The 27,542-nt window shown below is 41.5% G+C and overlaps 1 protein-coding gene across 4 annotated transcripts in view; it reads left to right on the top strand.

The window, feature by feature from the left end:
* The window catches only part of SLC39A8 (solute carrier family 39 member 8), a 68,123-nt gene that overhangs the window by 30,241 nt on the left and 10,340 nt on the right, over positions 1–27,542 (top strand). For all 4 annotated transcript variants that reach the window (XM_039539899.1, XM_039539898.1, XM_039539901.1 and 1 more), the window contains exons 2-4: positions 15,135–15,303; positions 24,578–24,747; positions 26,618–26,740. In XM_039539899.1, the coding sequence (XP_039395833.1) occupies positions 15,138–15,303; positions 24,578–24,747; positions 26,618–26,740 (459 nt within the window). In that variant the 5' untranslated portion in view covers positions 15,135–15,137. The remainder of the gene's footprint in view (positions 1–15,134; positions 15,304–24,577; positions 24,748–26,617; positions 26,741–27,542) is intronic.

The raw sequence follows: 27,542 nt of genomic DNA on the forward strand, positions 1-27,542 counted from the left end.
ATATCCAGTGATCGGGTTGGATGCCACAAGAACACACATTAAAGGGACTTGGAAGCTGGGTTACATCTGTTGTCAATCTGCAATGCACAGACAGGACTGGTATTGCCCAGAGGAGAGTGATTGATGGGTGACAGCAGGCTGCTCCTGTTACGGAGTTAACACTCAGCTAGATTCCCTCATGCTGGAGGCAGGTGGTAACAAGGTGACTCTCAGTCCTGGCTTTCCTGAAAAGCATCTTAGAATGCAAACGCTCTTAACATGTGCTCATGTGTCTACAATTTGGAACTTCCACTAGTTACGATAGAAGACATGGAGCCCAGGAAACTAAAGCTGTTTGCTCCAGTCAAGATGCCCCTTTTCTCCATAAAAATATCCCCTTTCCCAAGCACAAGCCACCCCCTGAGGAGAAAATTGATCCTGCCTGGACAGCTATTCTGATACCTATGGTACTTCCAAACTTGGGTATGAACAATCTTTGTAAGTATTCTCCCAGTGTTAGTCTATTTTTGCTGCTACACTAACAGTAACCATTTTAGTAGCCCTGCTAATCATCTGGCCCCTAAACCTCCAGAATATATCCCAAGCCCTGACACTGAACAACTGGAGGTGAAGCTAGGAGTTGTCCTGCTTTCTTCAAAATCTGAGTCAGTTTTGGATATGCAAGCCCAAGGAAAAAGGATACTGTGCTTCTGTGCCCCTGGATAACTTTGAGAAGATCAGGTCCAGGGCAAAACAAAAGGTGATGGAGCTTGAAGGAATACTTGTATTCAGCCACTTATGGTGACTGATGTGTGATGTCAATGGAAACACATCTATTTTCAGAGAAACACAAGGAAAATCATTAGGCCAAGTATCAAATAGCTCATTGTCTTAAATAAGTACCCTTTTCTTGATACATCTGCCCCTGTTATTTGATGTGTTTTTTCTCACTTTTCCTTGAAATTCTCTTTATTTCACTTAATCGTAATCTTTTTCTCATCACCTTTTCTCTTCGTAAACCAAATGAGGAAACATTATAGTGATAAGTCATGAAAATAAAGTTTAGGAAAGACTTATCAGAGTACTGAAATCAACAAAATTAGCAGACACTGAATCAACACTTTCTTTTTCATTTGACGGATCTTTAGATATTAATACAAAATAACATTTTCAGTATAACATACAAAGTACACATGTGCAACTATCTTTAACACTATAACAAAATTAAACCACACCTAATCTTATCTCCTAAGGTTCACAGTAATATGATTGTTCAGATATAAGTGTTGGAGGACTAAAATACAGGCTCTCTTTACAAGTCTTTATAGCAGTGGTCTCTAACCTTTTTACACACAAGATCACTTTTTGAATTTAAGTGCAACCCAGGATCTACCCTGCCCCTTCCCCAAGGCCCCGCCCTGCTCACTCCATCCACCCTCCCTCTGTAGCTCACTGTCCCCCACCCTCACTCACTTTCACCAGGCTGGGGCAGGGGATTGGGGTGAACGAGGGGGTGAGGGGTGCAAGCTCTAGGAGGGAGTTTAGGTGCAGGAGGGGGTTCAGGGTGCTGGCTCTGGGAGGGGGCTCAGGGCTGGGGCAGGGGGTTGGGGTGCAGGAGGGGTGCAGGCTCCAGCTTGCACTTACCTCAGGTGGCTCCCGCTCGGCAGCATAGCAGGGCTAAGGCAGGCTCTCTGCCTGCCCTGGCCCCATGCTGCTCCTGGAAGCGGCCATCATGCTCCTGTGGCCCCTGGAGAGGGGGCATGCGACTTTGTGCACTGCCCCTCTCTTCAGGCAGCTCCCCTGCAACTCCCATTGGCTGCAGTTCCCTGTTCCCGGCCAATGGGAGCTGCGGGGGCGGTACTTGTGGGCAGGAGCAGCGTGTGGAGACTCCTCCGCCTCAGGGACATGGTGGCTTTCTGGAGTGGCACGGGGCCAGGCCAGGCAGGGAGCTTACCTTAGCCCTGCTGCACCACCAGACTTCTAGTGGCTAGAGATCACGATCAACTGTCAGAGGCTCCAGGATCGAGCAGTCGATTGTGAACTACCAGTTGGTGACCACTGCTTTGTATTAACAAGAGTGCTTACAAAGAAGTTGGACAGTGGGGGAAGAAAATTTGGTAACATCATCCCTCAAAATCACAGATGGGGGAATCAGTAGATGTGAGAATTGTATTTCAAATGCTGGGACTGATTTTATGGATTGACTCTATCATAGCTAAATGTTTTATAAAGAAAAAGAACATAGTAAAACCAGATGAAGCATTTGAAGATTGTAACAATGTAATATGTTCAAAGTGTTTAAATAATAATGTCAGTTAGGTTTCTTTAGGAACAAGTAGTTTCTAACCAGAGATGGTCCACAATAGGAACCTACTATTCGGATTCCCTCAAATTTCAGTAGCTTGGATTAAAAGGAAGCTGGATATGAACTCATCTGATTTATTTATTTATTTAATTTTTGTAACACTAAAACCTAATTTCTGTAGCCTGTCTTTATTTGTAAACTTTTGCTTCCTGTAAGATATAGCCAGGGTGAACATCTGTATCCTCTAAGGCAGAATGATGCCTGTTGCCTCAGCCTTCTGACCATCCCTTCAGGTTATCTTGGCAGTGTAGGGAGGGGCAGTATGCATACAACTTAGATATGCAGTTGCATCCTGCATCTTACGCTTCACGTTTTCTGTATGTCTCAGGCCTTGGTGAATGTGGGCACTGATGGGCTCTTCCCCTCTGCAGCCAGCAATATAGGCCTGGTCTACAATACGCGTTTAAACTGATTTTAGGAGCGTTAAACCGATTTCACGCCGCACCCGTCCACACTAAGAGGCCCTTTAGATCGATATAAAGGGCTCCTTAAACCGGTTTCTGTACTCCTCCCCAACGAGAGGAGTAGCGCTAATATTGGTATTACCATATCAGATTAGGGTTAGTGTGGCTGCAAATCGACGGTATTGGCCTCCGGGCGGTATCCCACAGTGCACCACTGTGACCGCTCTGGACAGCAATCTGAACTCAGATGCAGTGGCCAGGTAGACAGGAAAAGCCCCGCGAACTTTTGAATATCATTTCCTGTTTGCCCAGCGTGAAGCTCCGATCAGCACGGGTGGCGATGCAGTCCCAAATCCAAAAAGAGCTCCAGCATGGACTGTACGGATGTGATCGCTGTATGGGCAGACAAATCTGTTCTATCAGAGCTCCGGTACAGAAGACTAAATTCCAAAGCATTTTTAAAAAATCTCCAGACAGAGGCCACAGCAGGGACTCAGCACACTGCTGCGTGACAAGCGTAATGGAAAGCCAAAGAATCAAATGGACGCTCATGGAGGGAGGGAGGGAGGACTGAGGACTCCAGCTATCCCACAGTTCCTGCAGTATCTGAAAAGTATTTGCATTCTTGGCTGAGTTCCCAATGCCTGTAGCGTCAAACACATTGTCCGGGGTGGTTCAGGGCATAGCTCGTCAATTTACCCCGCCACCCCCAGAAGGAAAAGGGAAAAAAATCATCTCTTGACTCTTTTAAATGTCACCCTATGTGTACAGAATGCTGCTGGTAGAAGCGATGCTGCGGCAGTGAACTGCAGCATCCTCGCCCCCCCGCCTCCTTGGTGGCTGATGGTACAATATGACTGATATCCATCATCATCATCATCATCAGCCTTGTGGCAGATGGTACAGTGCAGAAGGACTGGTATCCATCCTCATCATCAGACCATGAGTGCTCCTGGCTAGCCTCCCGGTCATTCCCAGTAGATGGTACAGAATGGCTGGTAACCATCTTCATCATAGCAACAGGGGGCTGAGCTCCATCAGCCCCCGCCCTTCATGTGTAAAGAAAAGATTCTGTACTGCCTGGACTATCATAGCAGCGGGATGCTGGGCTCCTCTCCCCCACACTGCTTAATGTCCTGTCTGGACTATCATAGCAGCTGGAGGCTGCCTTCCCCTCATTTTATCTCACTAACAAGTCACTGTTTCTTATTCCTGCATTCGTTATTACTTCATCACACAAATGGGGGGACACTGCAACAGTAGCCCAGGAAGGCTGGGGGAGGAGGGAAGCAACAGGTGGGGTTGTTGCAGGGGCACCCCCTGTGAATGGCATGCAGCTCATCATTTCTGCGGGATCTGACACGGAGCGACTGTGCTCTCTGGTTCTCTAGTACACTTGCCCCATACTCTAGGCAGGACTGATTCTGTTTTTAGATACCATAAAGGAGGGATTGACTCGGGGAGTCATTCCCATTTTTGTCTTTTGCGCCCCTGGCCGACCTCAGCCAGGGGCACCCATGACAGCAGCAGACAGTACAGTACAGAAGGACTGGTAACCGTCATCTCATTGCCAATTTACAATGGCAGCAGACGGTACAGAACGGCTGATAACCATCTCTGCTATCATGCAAAAGCAAATGAATGCTGCTGTGTAGCGCTGCTGAATCGCCTCTGTCAGCGGCATCTAGTACACATACGGTGACAGTGACAAAAGGCAAAACAGGCTCCATGGTTGCCATGCTATGGCGTCTGCCAGGGCAATCCAGGGAAAAAGGGCGCAAAATGATTGTCTGCCATTGCTTTCCCGGAGGAAGGAGTGACTGACGACATTTACCCAGAACCACCTGCGACAATGATTTTTGCCCCATCAGGCACTGGGATCTCAACCCAGAATTCCAAGGGGCGGCGGAGACTGCGGGAACTATGGGATAGCTACGGAATAGCTACCCACAGTGCAACGCTCCAGAAATCGATGCTAGCCTCGGACCGTGGGCGCACACCACCGAATTAATGTGCTTAGTGTGGCCACGTGCACTCGACTTTATAAAATCTGTTTTACTAAACCGGTTTATGTAAAATCAGAATAATCCCATAGTGTAGACGTACCCTTACACACCCCACTGTGTTCCACTCAAGCGTATCGTGTGTTATGTAGGAGGTCAGACTAGATGATCACAACGGTCCCTTCTGGCCTTAGAATATAGGAATCTGTGAGTACTGAATCCCTTGTCTTCTCTACACCCGCAATTTACTCAATCTACAGCCTCTGTAGGAGCCGTGTGCCCCATTTACCACCATCACCTCAGAGCAATGCTCTCCTTAGATGTGTCTATAGTAAAACCAAATTGAAGTTTATTTAACTCATCTTGAATTAAAGATTAAATAAAAGCAAGTAAAAGGATTGGAAACACCAGGTTACAGATATAAGACAAATATAAAATGCAATCTAGAGGCTATGCTTATTAACAACTTACTTTACTGTCTAATAAGGTATTTTTCACCCAAAGGTTAGTCCTTACAGCACTTGTCCAGTCCAGAGAGCTGGGATCCACTTTTCATGAGACACTCCTGCTGGCAGACTGTTGCCTCTGTAATGGATGACACTTGTGCACTCTTCTCTTCTCTTATACAGTCCTTGACATTTGTGTTTGTCAGCACTCAAGTCCGCAACTGCTTCGGACTGTAAACACAGTGCTGGCTGAACTGACAGATGTCAGCTGTTTTCAGTGTTGAGTGAGTCAGGTCTGAGACCAACACCACTTCAAGCGCAGGGCGGCTCTACAATCACCCACAGCAGCGCGAGCGCGCGCGCGCGCGCGCCCTTCCCCCCAGTCTTCCGCCCTCTTCTCCGGCTCCTCCTCTCCTGGGGGGCGGCATTTGGGGGCTCGGCGGGGGCGCATGTCCGCCGGAGCCCACCGCGCGGACACGGGAGCGGGGCCCGGCCGCCTGCGCATGCGGGCGGAGCTCAACCGAAGCCGGGGAAGACGGGACCGCCGCGCGCATGCGGCAGGCGGCGGTCCCACGGGCACGTGGGACCGACCGCAGGCGCACCGGGAGCGAGGCCACGGGGGGGGCCAAACGCCCCCCCCCCATGCGCTGCTGGGCGGCGCTGCCGCGCTGTGCCTAGAGCCGCCCCTGACTTCAAGTGACAAGTTTCACCTCCTCCAGTTCTGGAAACCCATACTTACCATGATACTTAGCTACGTTTTTAGCTCTTGATAGAGACCATACACCCTCAGTGGTGAAATATCAAGGAGATGGTTGGACACAGATGTAATATACTTCCAGGACATGCCTGGGCATATATTGGCATGTCTTTGTCACACTCCCCTCCAGCATCCAATTCTCCTTTTTGCATGGGAACTAGGCTGGTTCCACTGTCTGGGGAAAACACTTCACCAGTGGAGGAGAAAACTCAATTTATCCTTAAGTTAGTTGCTGGGAAAAATGTTAATTTGTCTTTGTGTGTTTCTTCTATCCCAAACCTTAGGCTAAGTTAAAAAGGATATCAGATGGGCATGTAGTACATGCGTCCTTTGCAGCCCCTAGTGCACTACCTATTTCTCTGTTCAGCATTCATTTGGGTTGACAGCTGAGGTTAGCATTTCAAGTGAGAACATCTGTAAAGCCTAGTGCTACCACAAGTGATAGTACTACCACTTATTACTACTGCTAAAACACTGACTTAGCTTAGTGATTTGCAAAGGAGCTACACGCTAAAATAAACATAGCAAAGGTGTAGGAACCAATCTTTGTGGAGGGAGAGGAGCACAGAGAGAGAGGTGTGTCAAAGTTAGACTCAGGACTCACAGTTTGTCAGACCACTCTGTTTTATTAGCACAGCGCTTCTGCTAATAACACCCAGATAATGTGAGCCCCATGCAAGACACAAACTATCTTATTTATACAGATAAAAGGGTGAGAACTTAACAAGATAACAAAGGAAGCAGAATCAGATAAGTTTACCTGGGCTAGGCATGCATATCTTATTTCCTTACTATTACGGATCTTCTGTTAATGTTTCGCCATTAGCACCATTGTTTATGCCTAATGTTTCTTTTCCTGGCACCTGTATTTCAACATTTCTTATTTCTGCTTAAAGGTACATACAACATTTCTTTAATCCATTCTTATTTTTACAATATAATTCATTCTACTTTCACAGGTGAAAGTTGCTGTTAATATGTTATGAAATGCTGTTAGTCAGAAATGTAGCAAGCTTTTTTGTTTGTTCATTTGTTTTTAAATCCTCTTTGAAATATCCACCTAATATTATACATTTTTTTACTTTTATCCAGGGCTACACATTTTATATGCATTGGCTCAGGGATTACATTTCCTGGCATATTCTGAGCAGTGCTGAGCATAGAATAATACAAATCATGATAATAGTCAACTTTATGGACACTGTGGATGCAATTTCTTTTTTGTTCTGAAATTGGCCTGGATATAGCTGAAACTCTAAGAATTTGAGGCATAAACATCTGATACTCATACAACACTTTCTCATTCCTTCCTCAGGAAACTCAGGGCTTGGCTACACTTACAAATTTGCAGCGCTGCAGCAGGGTGTGAAAACACACCCTCTGCAGCGCTGCAAATTGCGGCGCTACAAAGCGCCAGTGTAGTCAAAGCCCCAGCGCTGGGAGCGCGGCTCCCAGCGCTGTCCGTTATTCCCCACAGGGAGGTGGAGTACGGACAGCGCTGGGAGAGCTTTCTCCCAGCGCTGGCGCTTTGACTACACTTAGCGCTTCAAAGCGCTGCCGCGGCAGCGCTTTGAAGCGCTAAGTGTAGCCACAGCCTCAGGAAAAAAATGGCAAAGCAAAATGGTTTTCAGTTACAATGAAAAATTGCACAGCAGCCATTTCTCCGTCACTGGTGTAGATATGTGGGCAGAGTTGGCATCGAGGTTTGTTGCATGGATTGGTTCCTGAGTTAGAGTTACTATGGTGTGGTGTGTAGTTACTGGTGAGAATATGCTTCAGATTGGCGGGTTGTCTGTGGGCGAGGACTGGCCTGCCTCCCAAGGTCTGTGAAAGTGAGGGATATTTGTCCAGGATGGGTTGTAGATCCTTGATGATGTGTTGGAGAGGTTTTAGCTGGGGACTGTATGTGATGGGCAGTGGAGTTCTGTTGGTTTTTTTCTTGGGCTTGTCTTGCAGTAGGTTTTTAGGCACCCAAAGATGCACCTAGTGGGGTTTACAAAGCACCAGGGCTGGCTTTAAGCCGATTCACCCAATTCCCCGGAATCGGGCCCCGTGCCTAAGAGGGCCCTGCTCTGGGGGTCTTCGGTGGCATTTCAGTGGTGGGGGGGTCCTTCAGTGCCATGGAAGACCCAGAGTGGACCCCCCCCTTCCTTGAAGTTCCACTGAAGCCCCAGACTGCTGCCGGGTATTGGAATTGTGCCCCACGGGTCATAAAGCCGGCCCTGCAAAGCACCTAACCTTCTAAGCGCTTTTGAAAAAAACTTTCAAAATCCAACCCTTAGTCTCTCTCTGCCTCAGTGCCCCATCTGTACAATGGGGATAACAGCACTGCTCTACCTCACCGAGGGGCTTGAGGAGAAATAGATTAAACACTGTGAGGCAGTCAGATGCAACAGCGATGGGGCTACTTGCTATCCCTTCCCTTGGTTTTGGCTCCTTCTTTTCACTTATCCCTTTCACATCTCTCTCTTTTCTGCATGTAACCTCGGCTGTATTTGTTCTGAGTCCCCTACATTCTGCCTTCAATCCCCGCCCGCCCCCACAGAGGGATTCCTGTTTTCCAGGCTCATCTAATGACATCCAGATCCTTATTTTAATTACCAGTCCTTTTCTTATCTTAATCACCCTGCCTCTGTTTATAAACAAAAGACTGACTCCCTGCCCCAGGGGCATAAGCTGGGAGCAGTGCCTCTCCTCTGCAGAACTCACATTCCACACTCAGGCTGTGCTGCAGTTAAGAGCTGCATCTGGGGCTAGGATGTGTGCCATGAGCAAACTTCCTGTATGAAACTTGGGGGGAGAAGCTCCCCCAACCCCTTAAGTGGTGCCTCTGGGGATGTTCATTTATTGGTCTTCAGAGCTAACAGCCTATGGAAGTGAATGGGGGCAGTTCTCTTTAGAGCTATTGTTTCAGCCTGTCTGACAGCAGATTCAGAAAGCCAACACTGCATTTGAAATGTTTGCTTTGCAATCAAAAAGGCTAGATGCTTAGGTCATTTTTCTCCTCAAAGGTGTCTCTTTGTGTTAGTAGAAAAACAGACGTTACAGATCCAGGATTAGGTAAAACAGGAACATGTTTATTCAAGTTTAATACACAGGTGTAGGCTTCCTGCTTACAGTACTTTATAGCTGCTCAGAAGGAACTGCTTTAATTTCAAAGTGAGTATGCGGGAAAGTCTCAGAAGGGTCATCCTCTAAGAGGGCTTGGCTACACTCGAAACTTCAAAGCCCACGGCAGCGCTTTGAAGTGTGAGTGTGGCTGCAGCGCCAGCGCTGCACGTACTCCACCTCCCCGTGGGGATTAGCTTCTGTGGCACTGTTTACACTGGTGCTTTACAATGCTGTATCTTGCAGCGCTCAGGGGGGTGTTTTTTTCACACCCCTGAGCGAGAAACTTGCAGCACTGTAAAGCGCCAGTGTAGCCAAGGCCAGAGAGACATATACCCTAAAGAATACACACATAATAGAGACTTTAATAAGAGTAGGTTAGTAATTTTCCATTGAAGTGAATTTTAATGTTGAATTGAGTTGAAAAGAAACATTTTTGCTTTGGTTCAACATACCTCAACAAATCACTTTGCTTCAGGAATGTCATTATGTTTCAACATTTAAAAAAGTTGATTTGGAACTTTGTCTTGTGAAAAATGTCACTATATTGACTTTTTATCCCTATTCGAGATGGAAACAAAATTTCAAAATATCAGAACCAGTGTTGACAAGGCCACCCCTGCACCTGAAGCAAACAGACAGCCCCCCAACCTGAAGCACATACTCACCAGCAACTACACACCACACCACAGAACCCCTAACCCAGGAACCAATCCCTGTAAGAAACCCCGTTGCCTACTCTATCCCCATATCAACTCTAGCAACACCATCAGAGGACCCAACCACATCAGCCACACCATCAGCGGCTCATTCACCTGCACATCTACTAATGTGATATATGCCTTCATGTGCCAGCAATGCCCCTCTGCTATGTACATTGGCCAAACTGGACAGTCTCTATGTAAAAGAATAAATGGACACAAATCAGACATCAGGAATGGTAACATACAAAACTCATCAGGAGAACACTTCAATCTCCCTGGACATTTAATAACAGATTTAAAAGTAGCCATCCTTCAACTAAAGTCTATTTTTGAAGTTTTTTTAAGAGAAACTGCAGAGCTACAATTCATTTGCAAACTTAACACCATTAATTTGGGCTTGTATAGGGACTGGGAGTGGCTGGCTCACTACAAAAGCAATTTTCCCTCTCATGGTATTAACACTTCCTCATCAATTATTGGGAGTGGACCAAATCCACCCTGACTGAATTGGCCTTGTCAACACTGGTTCTCCACTTGTAAGGTAACTCCCTTTTGTTCATGTGCCAGTATATTTATGCCTGTATCTATAATTTTCCCTCCATGCATCTGAAGAAGTGGGGTTTTTTTTACCCACAAAAGCTTATGCCCAAATAAATCTGTTAGTATAGACAGAGTCCTCACTAACATGCTTCTGATCAGGTACAGGCTTTTTCAGAAAGTCCGGTTCAATAGATATAGAAATATTGCCTCTCATCTAAATCTGTTAAATGCAGCCATACAAAAAGTGATATCCAAAGAATATATAACTGAAGCATAATGAAAAGCTGTATATTACTGTTAAGTACATTTGTAGTGTAGTTTAGAATTCAGGTATGAAATATATAGGTCTATCTTAAACAATCTTAAAAAGTAACCTTCACATAATTATTTGAACCCGAATATGAAGAAAACAAAAGTTTTGATTAGTTGTTGTAAATGTTTGTTGACAGATATCTCCACCTCCCCATCTGACAATTTCTTTAAATGGTATTCTTTTGATGCCATCACCAAGATTTAAGAGTTTGGGTGTTACATCATCGTTATTTTCAATAGTGGAGAGAGATCTTCAGTCCATTGATAAGGCTATGACATCTTTTTAATGACTTACAGAATATCACTAGGGCTGAGACATTTGCTCAGCAAGAAGGATTTGGAATCCTTGATAAATTTTCATGTTTTCAAAATTATTGCATTTTATTTATGATGTCCCTGCTTGAATTATTTCTAATTACAATAGAACCTCAGAGTTATGAACACTTTGGGAATGGACATTGTTTGTAACTCTGAACAAAATGTTATGGTTGTTCTTTCAAAAGTTTACAAGTGAACATTGACTTAATACAGCTTTGAAACTTTACCTCTGCAGAAGAAAAATGCTTTCATTTTTTAGTAGTTTACATTTAACACAGTACTGTACTGTGTTTGCTTTTTTGTTTTTGTTTTGTCTCTGCTGCTGCCTGATTACGTACTTCTGGTTCCAGATGAGGTGTGTGGTTGACCGGTCAGTTCATAACTCTGATGTTCATAATTCTGAGGTTCTACTATAATAAATTATAACGATACTTTGCACTTATATGGAGATCTTACCCAAACCCTTGGAGCAAATCAATGGCAGAAGGACTCTGGTGTCCTGACTCAGTCCCGTGCTCCTAGCACTAGACTAAAGTACTTTTTCTTTAAAAAAAATCTGTTTTCAAGGATGTTACTCATACAAAATTCAACAACTCATATTTATACAATAACTTGGTTGGCTCAGCATATTTATCCACCCAAGACAAATCTGGAGTCTCGCAGTGTGTAAACAAGGGTGGTCCCATTTCAAGGTTTCCAAAAGGTTTAATCCTTTTTTATGATGTAAATGAACTCATGTAAGTTGTGTGAGATCATTGATGTCTGTAGGAATTATTGACAAGAGTGAAGTGCATGCATAGGGCACCAAACAGGATGGAGGGGGATAGAGCAATCACGAGCAACTATACTGCATATTTGTTTGTCTCTTTAAAAAAACAAATAAAAACTCTCCTACTTATATCTCCCCCTTACATTTAAATTACCACTAGCCAAAGGCATTGTTTGCTTTTTTAATCACATGTAACCAGAGTTCCAAGCCTTAATCTTACTAATTTATAATGAGGCTTGCAAGAATTTGATTTTTTTTATGATTTCAACAGATATCAATGTTTAATTTTTAAGCATTTTTTTCAATTTTTATCAATTTAAATTTTCACAGTTGTGGGAAATTGTGGGAGAGGATGAGACAATAATACTTAAATTACAGTAGATGTTGAGATTCAAAAAGTTAGCTTTATAACTCATAAAATACAAATTGTCAACATCATGTCAAAATACACAGTAAATATTCTTGCTTAAGAGTTTGATGTAACATTTCTTATTGCCTATCTATAAATTTCAGTTATCAGTGGAAATTTTTTTATCTGTTTTTGCATATGTGGTGAAATTGATGTTTACCAAAAATTTAATCCTTCCTACTTACAGCATCTCCTTAATAATGTCCCTAGGTACTGTGTCACTGTGACAAAAACAGTATGCTTCAATTAGCAACTTTCCCTTGAAGGGAAATCTGAAAGCTTTCATTTTGTTAGGGAAACTTCCTGTTAAAATTCATGACCTCATAATGGATATTAAGTAGTTTAGTTTCACTATTACTATAAGGATGCCCTTAAAGCAGTTTGTAGAGCTAGAGAGATTCACCTGCTGTCCTAAGTAACATGACATGATGTGCTTTCTGTGGAGATCACTATAATACTTCAAGCCAGTGGTTATCCATCATTTTAGTTCTGTGTTCTTCTTAATGGATACCTACTCTCCCAAACCTGAGTGCTCTCCTGTTTGGTTTTCCAAATGCTTCATGCTGCAGACCTCCAGAAAGGGCTTTGTAGTCCATTGGTGGGCGTAGACTATAGTTTGAGAACCACTACTTTACACCAAAACACTCCTCTCTCTGACATGTTGTAAATACCTGTCATGTATTTTGCACTCTTTTAGCCTGAGGAGTGCACACTAGAAGCATGGAACCAGTGCAGCCTACACAATAGAGAGATTCACTCTAAAAAGATTGAACCCATAGGGAACATCTAAACAGCAAGCCTGAGTTTATAGACTTGGGATCATGCTACAGCACTACAAACAGTTGTATAGATGTTCAGGCTCGGGCTGGAATGTGGGCTCAGAAGCCTGAGGATGGAGGTGGGTTTCAAAGCCCAAACTGCAACATCTACCCAGATGTTTTTAGCGTGGGAGCAGGAGCCCAAGTTTGTTGACCTAAGCTCTGAGACTCGCTGCTGTGGGCTGTGTAGATGTACTGTGAATGACCACATACAATATTGGCTGATCATGTACAATAATTCCATTGAGATGAGTGAGAACATCAAAAGTAACACCAGGCATTAAAATGCTAAGGCAGAACTCTTTAATGTCACTGAATTGTGGTTATTATAATCATGGGAACTAGGATGTTAACACTGACTGAGAAGAAATCTTGCAGTCCTACAACAACCCAGTCAAACCAGACAAACTTGTTTCCAAGGCTAATTCCCTGATGTAATTATGATTAAAACTATAAATAGTTTTAAGTACAGTTTATGTTAGTTTATTTTTTCCATGGGGCAATACTTGATTTATTTATGTCATAATAATAAAGTCTACACAACCAGCAAACTTTGTTTTACTTTCTTAAAATACGGTCTCTAAAATGCATTGGCAGAAAGTCATTTTAGAAAGACTAATTTTAGGCCGCAGTTCAAGAAAGTTCTTAAGCATTTCCTTAAGTCAGTCAGTCAGTCTCTCTCTCTCTCGCACACCCACCCACCTCATTAAGGAGAACACCTAAAGCATGTGTTTAAGATTGTGCTTAAGCCTCAGTGACTTCAACAAGATTTAGCCATGTGCTTAAGTGCTGTCCTCAGTAAGGATGCTTTCCTTAATTGGGTTATTAGGTGTGACGGCCAAAAATATTGTGGATGTACTTCTGCTAAAGTATGAGAATTTCACCAGGACTGAATTTGGTCTGAGGGTTTCATTGCTGCAAGTTTAATCAGAAATAGTCACGTTCCAGTTGTGTGTACAAGTCTTTCACCTTTTGAATACTATTGGCCAAATGCCTTGCTAGTGTAAATGAATGCAGCATTACTGAAGTAAATGATTAGGACCAGCTCCAATTTACCCCAGCATAAAATCTGGCCCATTATCTTAAATTATTCTAGCAATGCCATGTTAACCTGAAGACTCATTATTTCATTCTGTAGTTGTTATGGTTTGAGCAGAGAATTAAACAAAATTATTTGACAGGAGCAGGGGAATGGCCCTTAATATACATTTCCTAAAATGCCCCTAAGCCCCAACACTGAGATATTCTAGGTTGACTATTATGCAATGCTTTTATGGAATGAACACTTGACTTCACCTGTTGTCTCACGACTTGTCCTTGGTATGTGAAAACTTTTTGTTTCATGTGTATACTCAAGTGAAGAACTACTTCACGTATTGGTCATTATAGAAAAATGGGTGAATAAAAAGGGATTATAAATTATTTGTGTACTGTCAAACTATTCATTACACATCTGTGCAACTTAAATCAAGATGTCTGTCCATTAGCTGAACGTTGAAAATAATTCCTGGCTTGACATACTAAGACAAAATATATGCATGCTAACACAGGAGCTACTGGCTTGTCCTAAGCTAAGGGGCTGATGAGCAAGAGGTACTGGTCTTAATGGAATCTTTTTCTTTTTTAAAGTAAATGTTTTCTGATTTGTTCTGTAACAGTCAGTGCTATGAAATGGATAAAAAACATTGGATACAACGTACAGTAGGACCACTTAGGGCAGTCTAATTCAGGTTTATCGAAACAAATAAAACAGCATGTGATTGAAATATTTCGTTACTTCAACTGTTATTCACGTAAATATCATTTGTTGATATGTTGTCATTGAGATTTTAATGGTATCCTAAATATTTTTAGATTTAATTATTTAGTTGTTAGACTAGTTTTATATACGTGAGCCAGTATTTTCAATGTTATTTTAAGTTATGAGCTAACTGGTCATAAATACACAGAAGTCAAGATTTTCAAAAGCACCTAGGTGAATTAGAAACAAGTTCCATTGATTTGTAATGTGAATTGTGGTCCCAAGTCACTCAGTCGTGGTGTTTTCATGCACAAATTAGGAATGTGCAACGTATGCTACTTGGAAAATCCCACCCTGTATTTTCACTGCATAACACTAATGTTTTTAGTGTAGCAGTTATTTGTCATCTGTCACCTCTTAATTTCATGTCATCTTAATAATCTTTATTCATTTATTTTCAGTGCATGTCTGGTGAGGACATCTTTTCACTTCATGGTTTTCCAAACAACAGCCAGATAACAAATCCCAGCTTCTCTGCAATATGTCCGGCTGTCTTACAACAGCTGATTTTTCACCCTTGTGATAGTTCATCAAAGCACAAGAACAAATCTAAACCGACTCCTTCAGAAGGTAGCTAATATTCTTTCATTCATAATGGAACAGGAGTAGGACTTGCTGAGATGAATTGTGTCCATTTGTTTCTGCTTAATTTATGGATACATTCAGAGAAAACTGCAAGAAACCCTCCTGTAGGCAATTATGAAATAACTTGCACATAGAGAGAAGTTTCTTCTTCCTAATCATCTCTGTTAGAGGGTGGCTTATGCACTAAAGCATAAGAGCCGTTTCACTGATAATAACTCTCTGACACAGAAGATGGCCTTGGTGACTGCAGGGAGAAATCCTACTTTACAGGGTGAATATTAAATGTGTTGCATTTTAGATGGATTTTAGATTTAGATTTAATCCTATTAAGATTTACAGGAGTCGACATTTGAATTGTCATTTGCAGATAGGGGTCAGGGAAACAAAGCTATTTTAGGGGAGTCAGTGGGTATCCTTCCCAGGAAAATTTTCTGTATCTGTCCCTTTCCTATTCCTGCTTTTGTGCTTTCTTCCATGCTGCCCACTGTGCATGGAATGTCTCCTCAAGCCTGTTCTTAAATCCCTCTTTTTCTGACACTGAAATTAATAATTATAATACATAGAAATGTAAGGGGGAAGGAAATAAGTGCAAAACCAGCTATCATCATGGAATCAACTATGGCCCCTGATCCTGACATAGCAAAATCAATGTGATGTTTCCAGAATACTTAAGGCCTTCTCTCTTTAAAAAGGGCAGAGTACCTGCAACTCCACATCGGTGAGCAGGAGCTCTGGGTGCTCAGTAGCTTTGAAAAGCAGAACATCTGTGTCTGCAGAATTGAGGCGGAGATGTGTAAATGTCTTACTGAGTAAGGGTGTGATCTTAGTGTTATCTCTTTCCTCTTCCCTTCCTCCTCCTTTTGTGTCTCTTGATAACCCCCATTGTTGTATTCAGACTGTAAGGTCTTCAGGGTAAGAGCCTATATCCTGTTGTGTAGGCACCTAGCACACTTTTTATCTCTTAAAAAATAACAAACAGTGATAGAGAGAGAAGCCAGAACCTTTTCACAATAGTTTCTGTGGCAGCACCCACATTGCACTTCTATGGAAGAAAATTCCATCTTCTCTTAAGCAGCCAATGAACTTACAACTGTCCTAGGCGTTACCATGGTGTTAGTGCAAAATAATGTGTAGTGCTATGCAGTAATTTGTTGTTCTTGCAGGCTTTTGTGCTGTGCTGAACACTAGTATCACTGCTGATGGTAATTTTGATGGCATTAGTAGCTATTTAATAAAAAGAATTTAGAATGAAAAGGTTTTCCCAATCAAATCATCATAATTTATGAGTCCAAGGCAGAGGCAGGTATGCTGTTAACCACATAGCTCATTGTTAGTTTCTTTCCTTGGTTGAGATTGCTTGTGAGTTGAAACAAAAGCCAAACCAACAAAGGTCAATCCTTTTAAAGTTGGGTGCCTAAATCCATATGAAAGCACCTAAATGAATTCTCTGTTTTTCAGTGGTGCTGATCACCCACAATTCCCATTACCCTTGTGACATCTTAAAATCAGGCCACTTATTCTGGTGCTTAAGTGCAGACATAGGCACCCAAGTTTGAAAGAGTTTACAAAGTGTTCATACTTTGCTTAGATGTGGTCCACACTGACGACTTGCCAGGAGTCTCAAATCTGGATCTAATTTATGAGGTAGAATGGATTGCTGGCCGTCTTGGATCAAGATGGAGCATTGCATGCTGAGACCAGCAGATTCTGTGTGCCATGCCTCCATACCAAACCTGAGGTCAATTATGAGAGACATATAACAAGGGGGAGTTTTATTTGGCCCCTGGGCCAGGCTTTAGCTAACCCTGGTATATAGATCTTATTGCTGTCACTGTTTGTTTCTAGGTTTACAAGAATGGGTAGAAGAGCCCAACTTTTTTGTTCTTGTTATATTTCTTATTTTGTAACTTTGTTATTGGTTTACCACAACTGTTGCCATTGGGTGTAACATCCATTACTCTGACCCAATAGAATGCTGCCCATTTTATGAGATGTTTCCATTTGAGTGGCCCTTTAAGGGAGGACCTTTCCCTTACTTCTCTTCTTAAAATCATGTGAACTAACCATATCAGTTCAATTCTGGCCATTCAGCCTGCTGTGGCTCACCATCTTAAAAGCTGCTATTATTCAGTGCTGTCTACTAAAACATGGTAGGAACGTCTGTTGTAGCCCTGAGGATTAATCTGTTGGTCTGTATAAAATGTCTTTTTGATAAAAGTGTGTAGGCTGCATAGATTAATAGAATTTGCAATAGCTATAAATGCAAGATACCTAGAAGCTTCTAAACCAGACATCCTGGCCTATTTCCTCTGTGATGCTGAAAGCAACCTTTAAGACCCTTACTCAGAAAAGTGATACTAGGAAACAAACCTACGCAAATTGTCTAGGGACTTTCTGAATATCTGCTAACCTTTCACCTAGTTAGGTGCAAAAGTAGGGTATTTCTGCCCACAAAATACAACAAGTCTACCACAAGATACGTAAATAGTTGTCATTAGTACGTATACAAAGGTCAGCCTATGAAAACAGGTACCCTCACCTTTTCATGGGGGAAAGACAAATTTGGGCATAAAGGGAAGGATTTTTACCTATAAAAGGTGTGATAATCCACCACTAGGGCAGGCGATACATCTCTCTGTTTCCTGGTCGTCTCAACCTGCTGTGAAGCCTCCTTCTCCTAAAAGCTGTCATGCTCGTAGTAGTAATTAATTGAGTAGTATATAAATTAAATTAAATTCTAACTTCACCTCATCTACTCTAAGAAAGAAGGGTTTAATTTACAACCAGTTTTTTATTAACTATACTTCTCTTCCTCTAGTGTAGAAATTACTTAGTACTCTTTTGCTGCAGATTTTTAGGACTGTATATATATCATATTATATCTCTTAAGAAGAATTGTGATTGTTGTATCATACTACTTTTTTTATTTTTTTTTTTTTTCTTTTTTTCATTGATTTTATATAAAAGGTCTTGTTTGACTAAACTTTGTCTCAGTGTAATTCCTGTTATACCCCAATCTCCTTGGTATTAAATTCTGTGAAGCCTGATTCAAGACGAACTTTTATCTTCTGATCACACATATTGGCGAGCCATACCCATATTATTAATATCTATTAATTATTACTAACATTCTTAATTAATTAGAAAATTAATTATTAAATAAACCTAAATTAAGTGGATAAATTCCACTGTCCCTACTAACCCTTCCCAAATCAGGCAACACTGTGCAGATTTGCAGTAAAACTTGAAAATTTAATGGTGGGAGAATTCAAAAAGACTTTTCCATAAGAATTTGCTAGATTTCAGTCTCTTCTTTCTACCTGTGGGAATATATTTGATCACTTTGCTATTTTTTTTATACCAATGGCTCACGCTGACAGTCTTCCTTTGGGTTCTGTTGCTAACTTTATCTTACTCTTTTTTCATTTATTTTTCTTACTGCATGAAATAGTGAACAATAATGCAATGGGGTTTTTTTGTGCCCACTTAACTCCTTCTGATCTGTCTACACCAAAAACTAATTGCTTTAGAAAGAACATTTACTTTTGCAGAATTGTACGCATTTTCAGATTTTCAGTACCTTTTGCACAAAATTCTGCATATTGGCTTTCTGAAATTCATCAGGTTTTGGTTTTTTTTCCCAGACGTTCTTTTGTAAACCCCATATCAAGTCTGTTCTGGCATTCCTCACATACTCAAAACATCCAGTGAGCTCAGTGGGAGTTCTGAGCATACAAGGAATGCTGGATCAGGCCAATGATAGTGTTTATCAATAGCCCCATGACAGTATTTATTAATGTTGTTAATATATACTGTTAAAAATATGTAATTCTGAATTACAGGTGCTTTGTAGGGGTGCTATAAAAGAAAATAAATAAAATGAACATTGACTAATGCTGCTTAGGACTTCATTAAATCCATGATCTCCATTTACTATGACATTTTGTCTTAGTTATAATGCAATTAACAAAACAAGTTTAATTTTTCATATGGAAAGAATATTAATTTTTTAACACTTACTTAAAAAGTAAAGCCATTGCCTCTTATAATCTTAGATTGTGAGTACTGCGACTATCTTTGTGATATTTTTCGTACTATGACTAGCACAATGGGGCCCTGGTCAGGTCTTCTAGATGCTACCATAATATAAATAATAATAAACACACACAAAACTGGAGCAAAGAATAATTCAAATCAACAAAATATTTACATAAAATAGTGGCATTATTGAAATAACCAAATAATTTTTTCTCCTACCATGACCAAGGGCAGAGGTAAATGTAAATATTTAGTCAAACTTATATTGGATTTTCTACTTGTCAGAGTCTGAGGACAGGCTTTTTTCTGTACTTGGAAAATGTTGCCTCTTTTTCTGGCTGTTGGACAATGTTACTGAACTTCATTATTGAATAATAAAATAATAATAATAATAAATAAAAAACTATATGCCATACACAGTAGGATCTCAGATATCTTGATAAGGGCCATTAAGGATCTTGACAGAGAGCAGAGGAAGTATATTATTTTTCTGTGTGGGTTAAGTAGCCTGTACATTTAAAGCGTGACCCATAATTGACATCTATGCTGTTGTGACCATCTCTCTCTCTCTCTCTCTTTTGACTCTGCCAACTCATCAACAGTGTCCAGCGACAAGATAAGAGAGGCAGCATGCCCCTGAGAACTACAGAAAATTTTCAGGGGCCTCCTACCCTACCCTGTATTACAGGGGCCTGAAATACAGAACATTTTAGAAGCCCAAATATTTTTTTAAATTCCAGAATTCACTACAAAGCCCGTAACTCAGTAATTACTAAGAATGAAAATGCTGCTTTGGAAACAGAGGAAATGCTAAAAGGCAGCATGTAACACACATCTATTTTCCATATGGGTTGCATGCTTAATAAATAGTACTGCACATATAGCTATTTGATGTTACACTATGGGCAAAATCATGTTCTTGCCTCTTTGAGGAGTAATGGCGGGGAGAGCTGCAGAACTGCAGCAGCCAACTGGTGTTGCTCTGAGGCATTCTGCCTGTCCAAGGCATCATATGCAGCCCCCTCCTTTGCTTCTTCAGAGCAGATCTGCACACTCTGCACCAGCTGATAACCACAGATAACCATTTGCCTTTTCAGATAGGCAGAGTGTCCATTAAATACATTCCTAGAATCTCCTTGTTACAGGGAGAAGAGTCCCTTATACTTCACCCCCTGACTTAAGTTAAAAGAGCTTAAGGTCCTAAAATTTTAGTTGCTATCTTCCCTAGCTCAGTGGTTCTCAACCTATGGTCTGCAGACCCCTGGAAGGCCACAAAGCATGGCTAAGATTTCCAAAGGGGTCCCCAGCAGCAATTGAAATTTTTTAGGGGTGCACAAATGAAAAGGTTGAGAATCACTGCTCTCGCTGACTGGTGGGATCATGTTTTCAGGCAGGGAGCTCAGGATATTCTAGCTGTTGCCCTTTGTCTCCCATAATGCCAATGAGAAGTTTGCAGCCAACAGATGGCATAAATTTCTCTCCTTGCCTGACTTCAATTATACATTGGTTAGCCATGGAGAATCTTCTACAGCAGTGGTCCCCAATGCGGCCCGCATTCTGGACCCTGGGAGAGCACCCGCCGAAATGCTGCCGAATTTCAGCGGCATTTCAGCGCGAATTTCAGCGGCATTTCGGCGGGGACGCCTCTCGATGACGATTCTTGTCCCCAAGTGATGTCATCGAGAGGTGTCGCCCCTGAATTTTGGCGGGGACGCCTCTCGATGACACCACTTGCCGTCGACAAGCGACGTCATTGAGAGGCGTCCCCGCCGAATTTCGGCGGGTGCTCTACCGCCGCAGTGGTCCTTCGTCTGGCACCTGCCAGACGAAAAGGTTGGGGACCACTATTCTACAGTCAGCCCATTTCTAGCAATCTGGCATTAACCTAATTTTCTTATATTTTCTGACCTCGGTTTTTCTGCTGTCTTTCTACATTGACTTGTAGATATTAATATGTATCCTGTTTTTTGCTGTCAAAATTAATAGTATTAAATTAAAAACAATCTAATTTTAAAATTTGTCCTAATTTAATGTGTCTTGATCAAGGTTTTTAGAGTTCTTGACCCAGTTTCTTTAAGACCTGAAAACAGGTTTAATTTATTTTTAAAAAATCTGCTTTAAAATAATTGTAGTGCACAGGATAATGGAGAGAGCGGACAATATACAAAATGAAAAGGCACAGTTTTATAATGATTCTAAATAGTAAAAGCAAAAGTTGTGTGGATTGTGGTAATTACAGAACCCAAATGTATGTTTGTTTATTTTTAGTACAGATAAAAATCAAAGCTTTAGTTCAGGGGTAGGCAACCTATGGCACAGGTGCCGAAGGCGGCACACGAGCCGATTTTCAGTGGCACTCACACTACCCGGTCCTGGCCACCGGTCCGGGGGACTCTGCATTTTTATTTAATTTTAAATGAAGCTTCTTAAACATTTTAAAAACCTTATTTACTTTAATATATAACAAAACTATTATTGTATGTAAAGACTTATAGAAAGAGACCTTCTAAAAACGTTAAAATGTATCACTAGCACGCGAAACCTTAAATTAGAGTGAATAAATGATGATTCGGCACACCACTTCTGAAAGGTTGCCGACCCCTGCTTTAGTTAATATTGATTTAGGTTTTTAAATTGTTTGCACAAGGTTTCACTTTCCTCTCATAACATTATGTACATTCCTTTCCATTTGAAAATTCGGACACTGACACCACACAGGCAAAATAAACTAAATTCAGCCTGGTGCAACTCCAGTGCAGTGAGGGATTCGGCTCCATATTAGGGCTGACAATTAATCACATTGGCCAGGAACGGCAAACTGCCTCCACGGGGAGCTGCGGGGTGGCCATGCCTGTGGACTGTCAATGTAAACAAAATGTCTCGTGGCCCGCCAGTGGACTACCCGGATGGGCTGCATGCCGAAGGTTGCCAACCCCTGGCCTACGCTAAGTCATCTTTTTATCACTCCAGCAGTGCAAAGAAGAACTCAAAGAAACTTTTATACTGTACAGTTTTCTGGATTATCCTGCTGCTCTCATATAGTCCAACATAACGTTGACTGTGATTATTGTTTGTGGATGATTTTATGGTAGAATTAGCAGTTTATATGGAAAACTGATTGTGGTTATACTGTAGAACTTCTTTAAAGGTGAGGTAAGAGGCAAGTTTGTGTACAGGCAAAACTTTTTGATACGCATGGACAATAAACCTCAATTTTGACAATTTCACATTGCATATAACAAAATCTGCAGTGCAGATTCTGGAACACTTATGGCACTGCTTTTTGTCACCTGAAATTATGCTCATGGTGTATGGGACTGAGCTTTTCCGAGCCTGATTCTACCCTTATCTGTCTTTAAAAGAGGCTCCTCTCACTTTACTCATGCACAATTTTTGCATTATTCAAGAGTCTCTAGTACTACTTTCTGAACTATTTGAAATTCTCTCTCTGTCACTAATGAGCCATCTTCTTTTCCACCTGCTAGTGTCACTTTCTTACTGATATAGAATGTCTGAGATTTGTCTGGCTTTTCCCCTTTTCATTTTCGTATGAGTTGTTGCACTTCTGTTTAGATAGCCCCATTAGCTTTCAGCTACATAGCACTGAGGGTGTCAGAGAAGCAGAATCTCTGCCAGAAAAATCCCTTCCCACAAAATAGCTGATGGGAGGGAGCAGAGTCCACCTGAAAATATCTCGCCTCTTTCTGAATGCACAGATGCCTCTCCACACGAACACTGCATGTTAGAGGCCTCAATGGGTTTCAGGATTGGCATCAGGCCAAAGAGTCATTCTGTGGAGGCAGCTGCTATACGTGGTACTATCTCCTGTTGCTCAGGGTGGTAAGCTCATGGCCATAAGTGTACTGTGCTGTTGTAGAGGAGAAGAGACCGGCTGGCTCTCTGCATGAATTCCTCAGAGATTCATAGATTTCTTCCCTTCTGTAAGTCAAATTGCCTTTCAGAAGGGAATAATGCATTGGAAACTTCACACCATGAACCACATGGTGTTTTCCATGTAAATTTCCCTCATGTGGGTGTGGGGCATGGGTTAATAGGGCCAAAGTGCTTCACACACAGACAATATGTTAATATCTGATGAAACCTATTTTAGGAGTAGTTTAAACCTTCTCTGTGTAAATATGCTGTTCACTTAAACTTGCTCCAGTTATACAAGGCCTTAGCACAAGATTATTTTTGTAAATTATAAATATTCAATACTTTCAGGGCCAGATTCCCAAGATGGTGTAAATTAGCATAGCTCATTAATTTGAACAAATAATACTGATTTACACAAGCTGAGAATCTGCACCTTCCTTGATTTATTTCATTATTACATTGGATGTCTACAGAGAATGGCATCAACCACAGAGACAGTTACTCACAAGAAATTAAAAATAAAAAAAAATTGTCCACCCCACTCTCCGTCATGGCCCTGTTCCATTCTCTGTGTGTGGTGGATAGGATAGAGAGATACAAATGTTGATACATATGCTCCATTCTGAGATATTTAGATACTACTTCCAGGTAGGACTTGACATGCAGAAACCATTTCAGAGAAGCTTACTATATGCTCCCCATACAGGAACTTGGGAGAGTCAACAGAGGAAGGGAGCTGCAAGTTCCCACTACTGGGGATTTCCTACAAATCTTTCCCTCAGAGGGAAAGGATTATGGGATAAAGAATCAAGCAGTGCAGCTTTCCAACCCTAGAGATCTGTGAGGAAGGGACCTACAAGTGTTCTGGCCGCTTCTCAGCTCTCCAATGGCAAATGATATTCAAATGTAGCCATGGTGGCTAGCAAGATAGTCTTATTCCTATGTCATGACTACACTGGCCTCTGGTTTCACTTTTAAGCATTAGTCCCAGATTAAATATAGCAGGGCTAGATTCTCTGTTTACTTCAGAATAAAGTGGATTTGCATCAGTTGACAATCTGGCCCACCAAATCCTGGACTTCAGACCCCAGTGTGTTTTCAATCCTTGATGTGACTGGTTCCAGACAGGAACAAATTAGTTCTAGTGTTTTGGTTTCCTTGTTTTTGAGAGTTCAGGTCAGGTCCTTTAAAGTCACACTGTACTTTTTACGATTTCTCTATTTGTAAGTTCTAAAATCAATTGCAGTTCAAACATGATTTTTATACTCATGTCAATTCATCTGTTAAAAATACGTTGTATATCATATTAAAACACTTGGTATTTCTGCTGTGCTCTCATTCACAGTTTGGGGGTATGGGTTCCTTGCTGTGACTATCATCAACCTGGCATCACTCCTTGGATTGGTTTTAACTCCTCTCTTGAAGAAGCCATATTTCCCCAAGATTTTAACCTATTTTGTGGGCTTGGCCATTGGGACGCTCTTTTCCAATGCGATTTTCCAGCTAATTCCAGAGGTAAGGAAGGGTGTTCATTCTCTGGCTGTGGCACTTATCCATTTCCAAAGTGTTGTCATTTTTGAAGTGCAGTATAGCCTGGGTCCTCAATATGTGGGTCATGACCCCTAGGGGAATTGTGAACACATTTCAGGGGGGCCTGATTACCATCTGTCTTTATGGCTAGATGGGTGGGGAACCCCCCTACTTTATTGTAACATGAGGGTGTGGCCTGGAAGAGATTGAGGACCACTGTACTACACTATGCTTCCATCACTGGAGAATGGTCTAATGTATTTTCCCCTAAGTTATACTTTCTGTAATTCTGAAGTTAACAAAATTACAACGGTCAGCAATTTGTTCAAGTTCTGTTTTGTATTGTGACTATACTGGTAGAAGGCTTAGGAATGTCTGTTGTAGTTCATTGTGTAGTAATGTTGCAAGAAGTAACAATAATGGAACTTTGCATTAACAACAGTTTGTAAGACAATCAGTCCCACAGACAGAAAGGGGTCTACTCAAGTTAGTGTTAGCAGTCTCAGACCCAAGAGGTATCCACCAGGAAAACAGGCAACTTTTACTGTCACTTATCAAAGTGCTTGCAGTTCTTATTTCAGTTCATTGAATAAATATTAGTGGAAAGTTAATCTGAATCAAGGGATTTTATACAATAGTTAAAAAAACCAATGGTTAACACTGCATTTTTTAAAATATTGGACCTACATTTTCCAATAGGTATTTTGCTGACTGTACAGATACTTTTGTGTATGCCTGGTGTAGATATCTAAGTGCACATGCCAGCACAGTAAATTTTGTGCATCTAAATCAGGCATATGGAAAAGTTCATATGCACTTAGGAGTGAAACTCAGACTTGGGGCCTTATTTTCCTAGGCACTTGATTCAATTTTTGACAATAGTAATTTAGGTGTTAAAGTCAGCATGGTAATTTTTACTTTATTGCATTTACTTCAGATCCCTTGGGCAAGCTAAAGTGTTATAACTGAATTTGGTCCTCAGAATGCATGCTATTACTACTGGTGGCAATGAGAGCTGCACATGTATCTTTGAGGGTTAAATTAGGCCCTTATAGCCAAATTCTGCTTACTTTAAGCCGGTAAAATTCCCCTTCAAGTCTGTATCCTGACAGGTCCTCATGCAAGCAGACTTGTGCCCTCCACTCCCCCATAAAAATAACCATTAAAAAACAGAATTTCTTCCTGGCTCAGTTTTAGTGGGGATTTTAGCTGTCAGGGAAATACCTGTTTCTTCCTCAAATACTATCATGGGTCAAGAGACTCAACTTAGATCAAATAAAGGCAAACCAATATCAAAATTGCACATGTAGAGAAATACATTTAAATTACCTGTTGTGGAAAAAGGTTATAGAAACAGACACATTTATATATAATTTTCCACACATTTGGATTGTGTTTGGGATTTTTGTTCTTGCAACATTCTACCATCTAGTAATTAAAGTGACTTGTCATTATTTCATTTTAACCTATGACTATCGTGTACCTAAATTAGTATTTGGAAGGGGAGGATTTATTTTCTATGCATGCAGCATCCAAAACAAAAGCAATAGTTGGCAAATATATAATGGTTCTAGGACAGTAAATATTGCTTGCTGGGAACAAAGCCTATTGAAGTAAATGGAGAGACTTTTGTGAGTGACTTCTACACTCTGTCTGTAAATTGCACCATTTCAATACATCAGCCCAACTATTGATGGCCTAACTTAAAAGTTTAGGTTTGAGTAATAACTTAGGACCCATTAAAGCCAATGGGTAGTAGGAGACACTCAGTCCTTCACAGGATCCAGTCCAACTAGTGTATTTTTTTTTTTCTTGAAAGTGTGTTAAGATTGATTAACCTGAATTGCTGTTCTAGGCATTTGGATTTGATCCTAAAACGGACAACTATGTTGAGAAAGCAGTAGCTGTGTTCGGTGGATTCTATATTCTCTTCTTTGTGGAAAGGATTCTTAAAATGATACTGAAGACCTATGGCCAGGTAGCTAACTGGACCGATGTATTTTGGTATATTTCAGCAAGTTACATTACCAGTAGGCTTTTTATATTACAGAATTGAGCCTTGGTTTGAAACAGCTGTTACATTTTTATTTGATAGTTGGTAGTTTGATGATATACAATATTTTACACGGATCTCAGTCTTACAAGACCCCTCTGAGATACTTGGTTAAACGGAAGCTCAGTAACCGAACCTGGCTCACGCAGAGAATTACAAGCAGAGCTGGGAAAAGAACCCAGAAATTGAGTTCCCATCTCCTGTTCTAATCACTAGGCCACACTCTATTCACCCTCAAGGACCAAATCCGGTGAGCAAAGCCTGAATGAATGGGTTTTGCCTGGTGAAAATACATAAGGGCATTCTACCCTGGAGCCCTCCCTTGGGCACTCATGCAGATATTGTAGGGTGTAAGGAGGATAAGCAGATACAGCCAGACACTCCCACCCATCAAGGTTTTGGCCTAGTGACTCTACACTGACTGTGCTTTCACCTCACTGCCAATATCCCCACATCCCCTCCATGTTCCAGTGCAAAAACTTTAACAGGAATTGTGGGTTCTGCACAGGCTCTCAGTTTCGTCCCCCTATCACACTGTATTTGTTGTCTTGTGTGCTCACGTACTGTCTACAGGATGTCTCTCAGAGCAGGGCATCTCAGACTTGTTCAGAGTTTAAAATCACACCTCAACTGTCTGGTGTGCCTCCTCTTCTCCCTGGGAGATCCCTCAGCCCTATCTCCCCTGCTGTTGAAAATTACAACAGGGAGATGGTCCATGCAATTGCAT

Source organism: Mauremys reevesii, linkage group 5 (genome assembly GCF_016161935.1).
Source record: "Mauremys reevesii isolate NIE-2019 linkage group 5, ASM1616193v1, whole genome shotgun sequence".
Lineage (NCBI taxonomy): Eukaryota > Metazoa > Chordata > Testudines > Geoemydidae > Mauremys > Mauremys reevesii.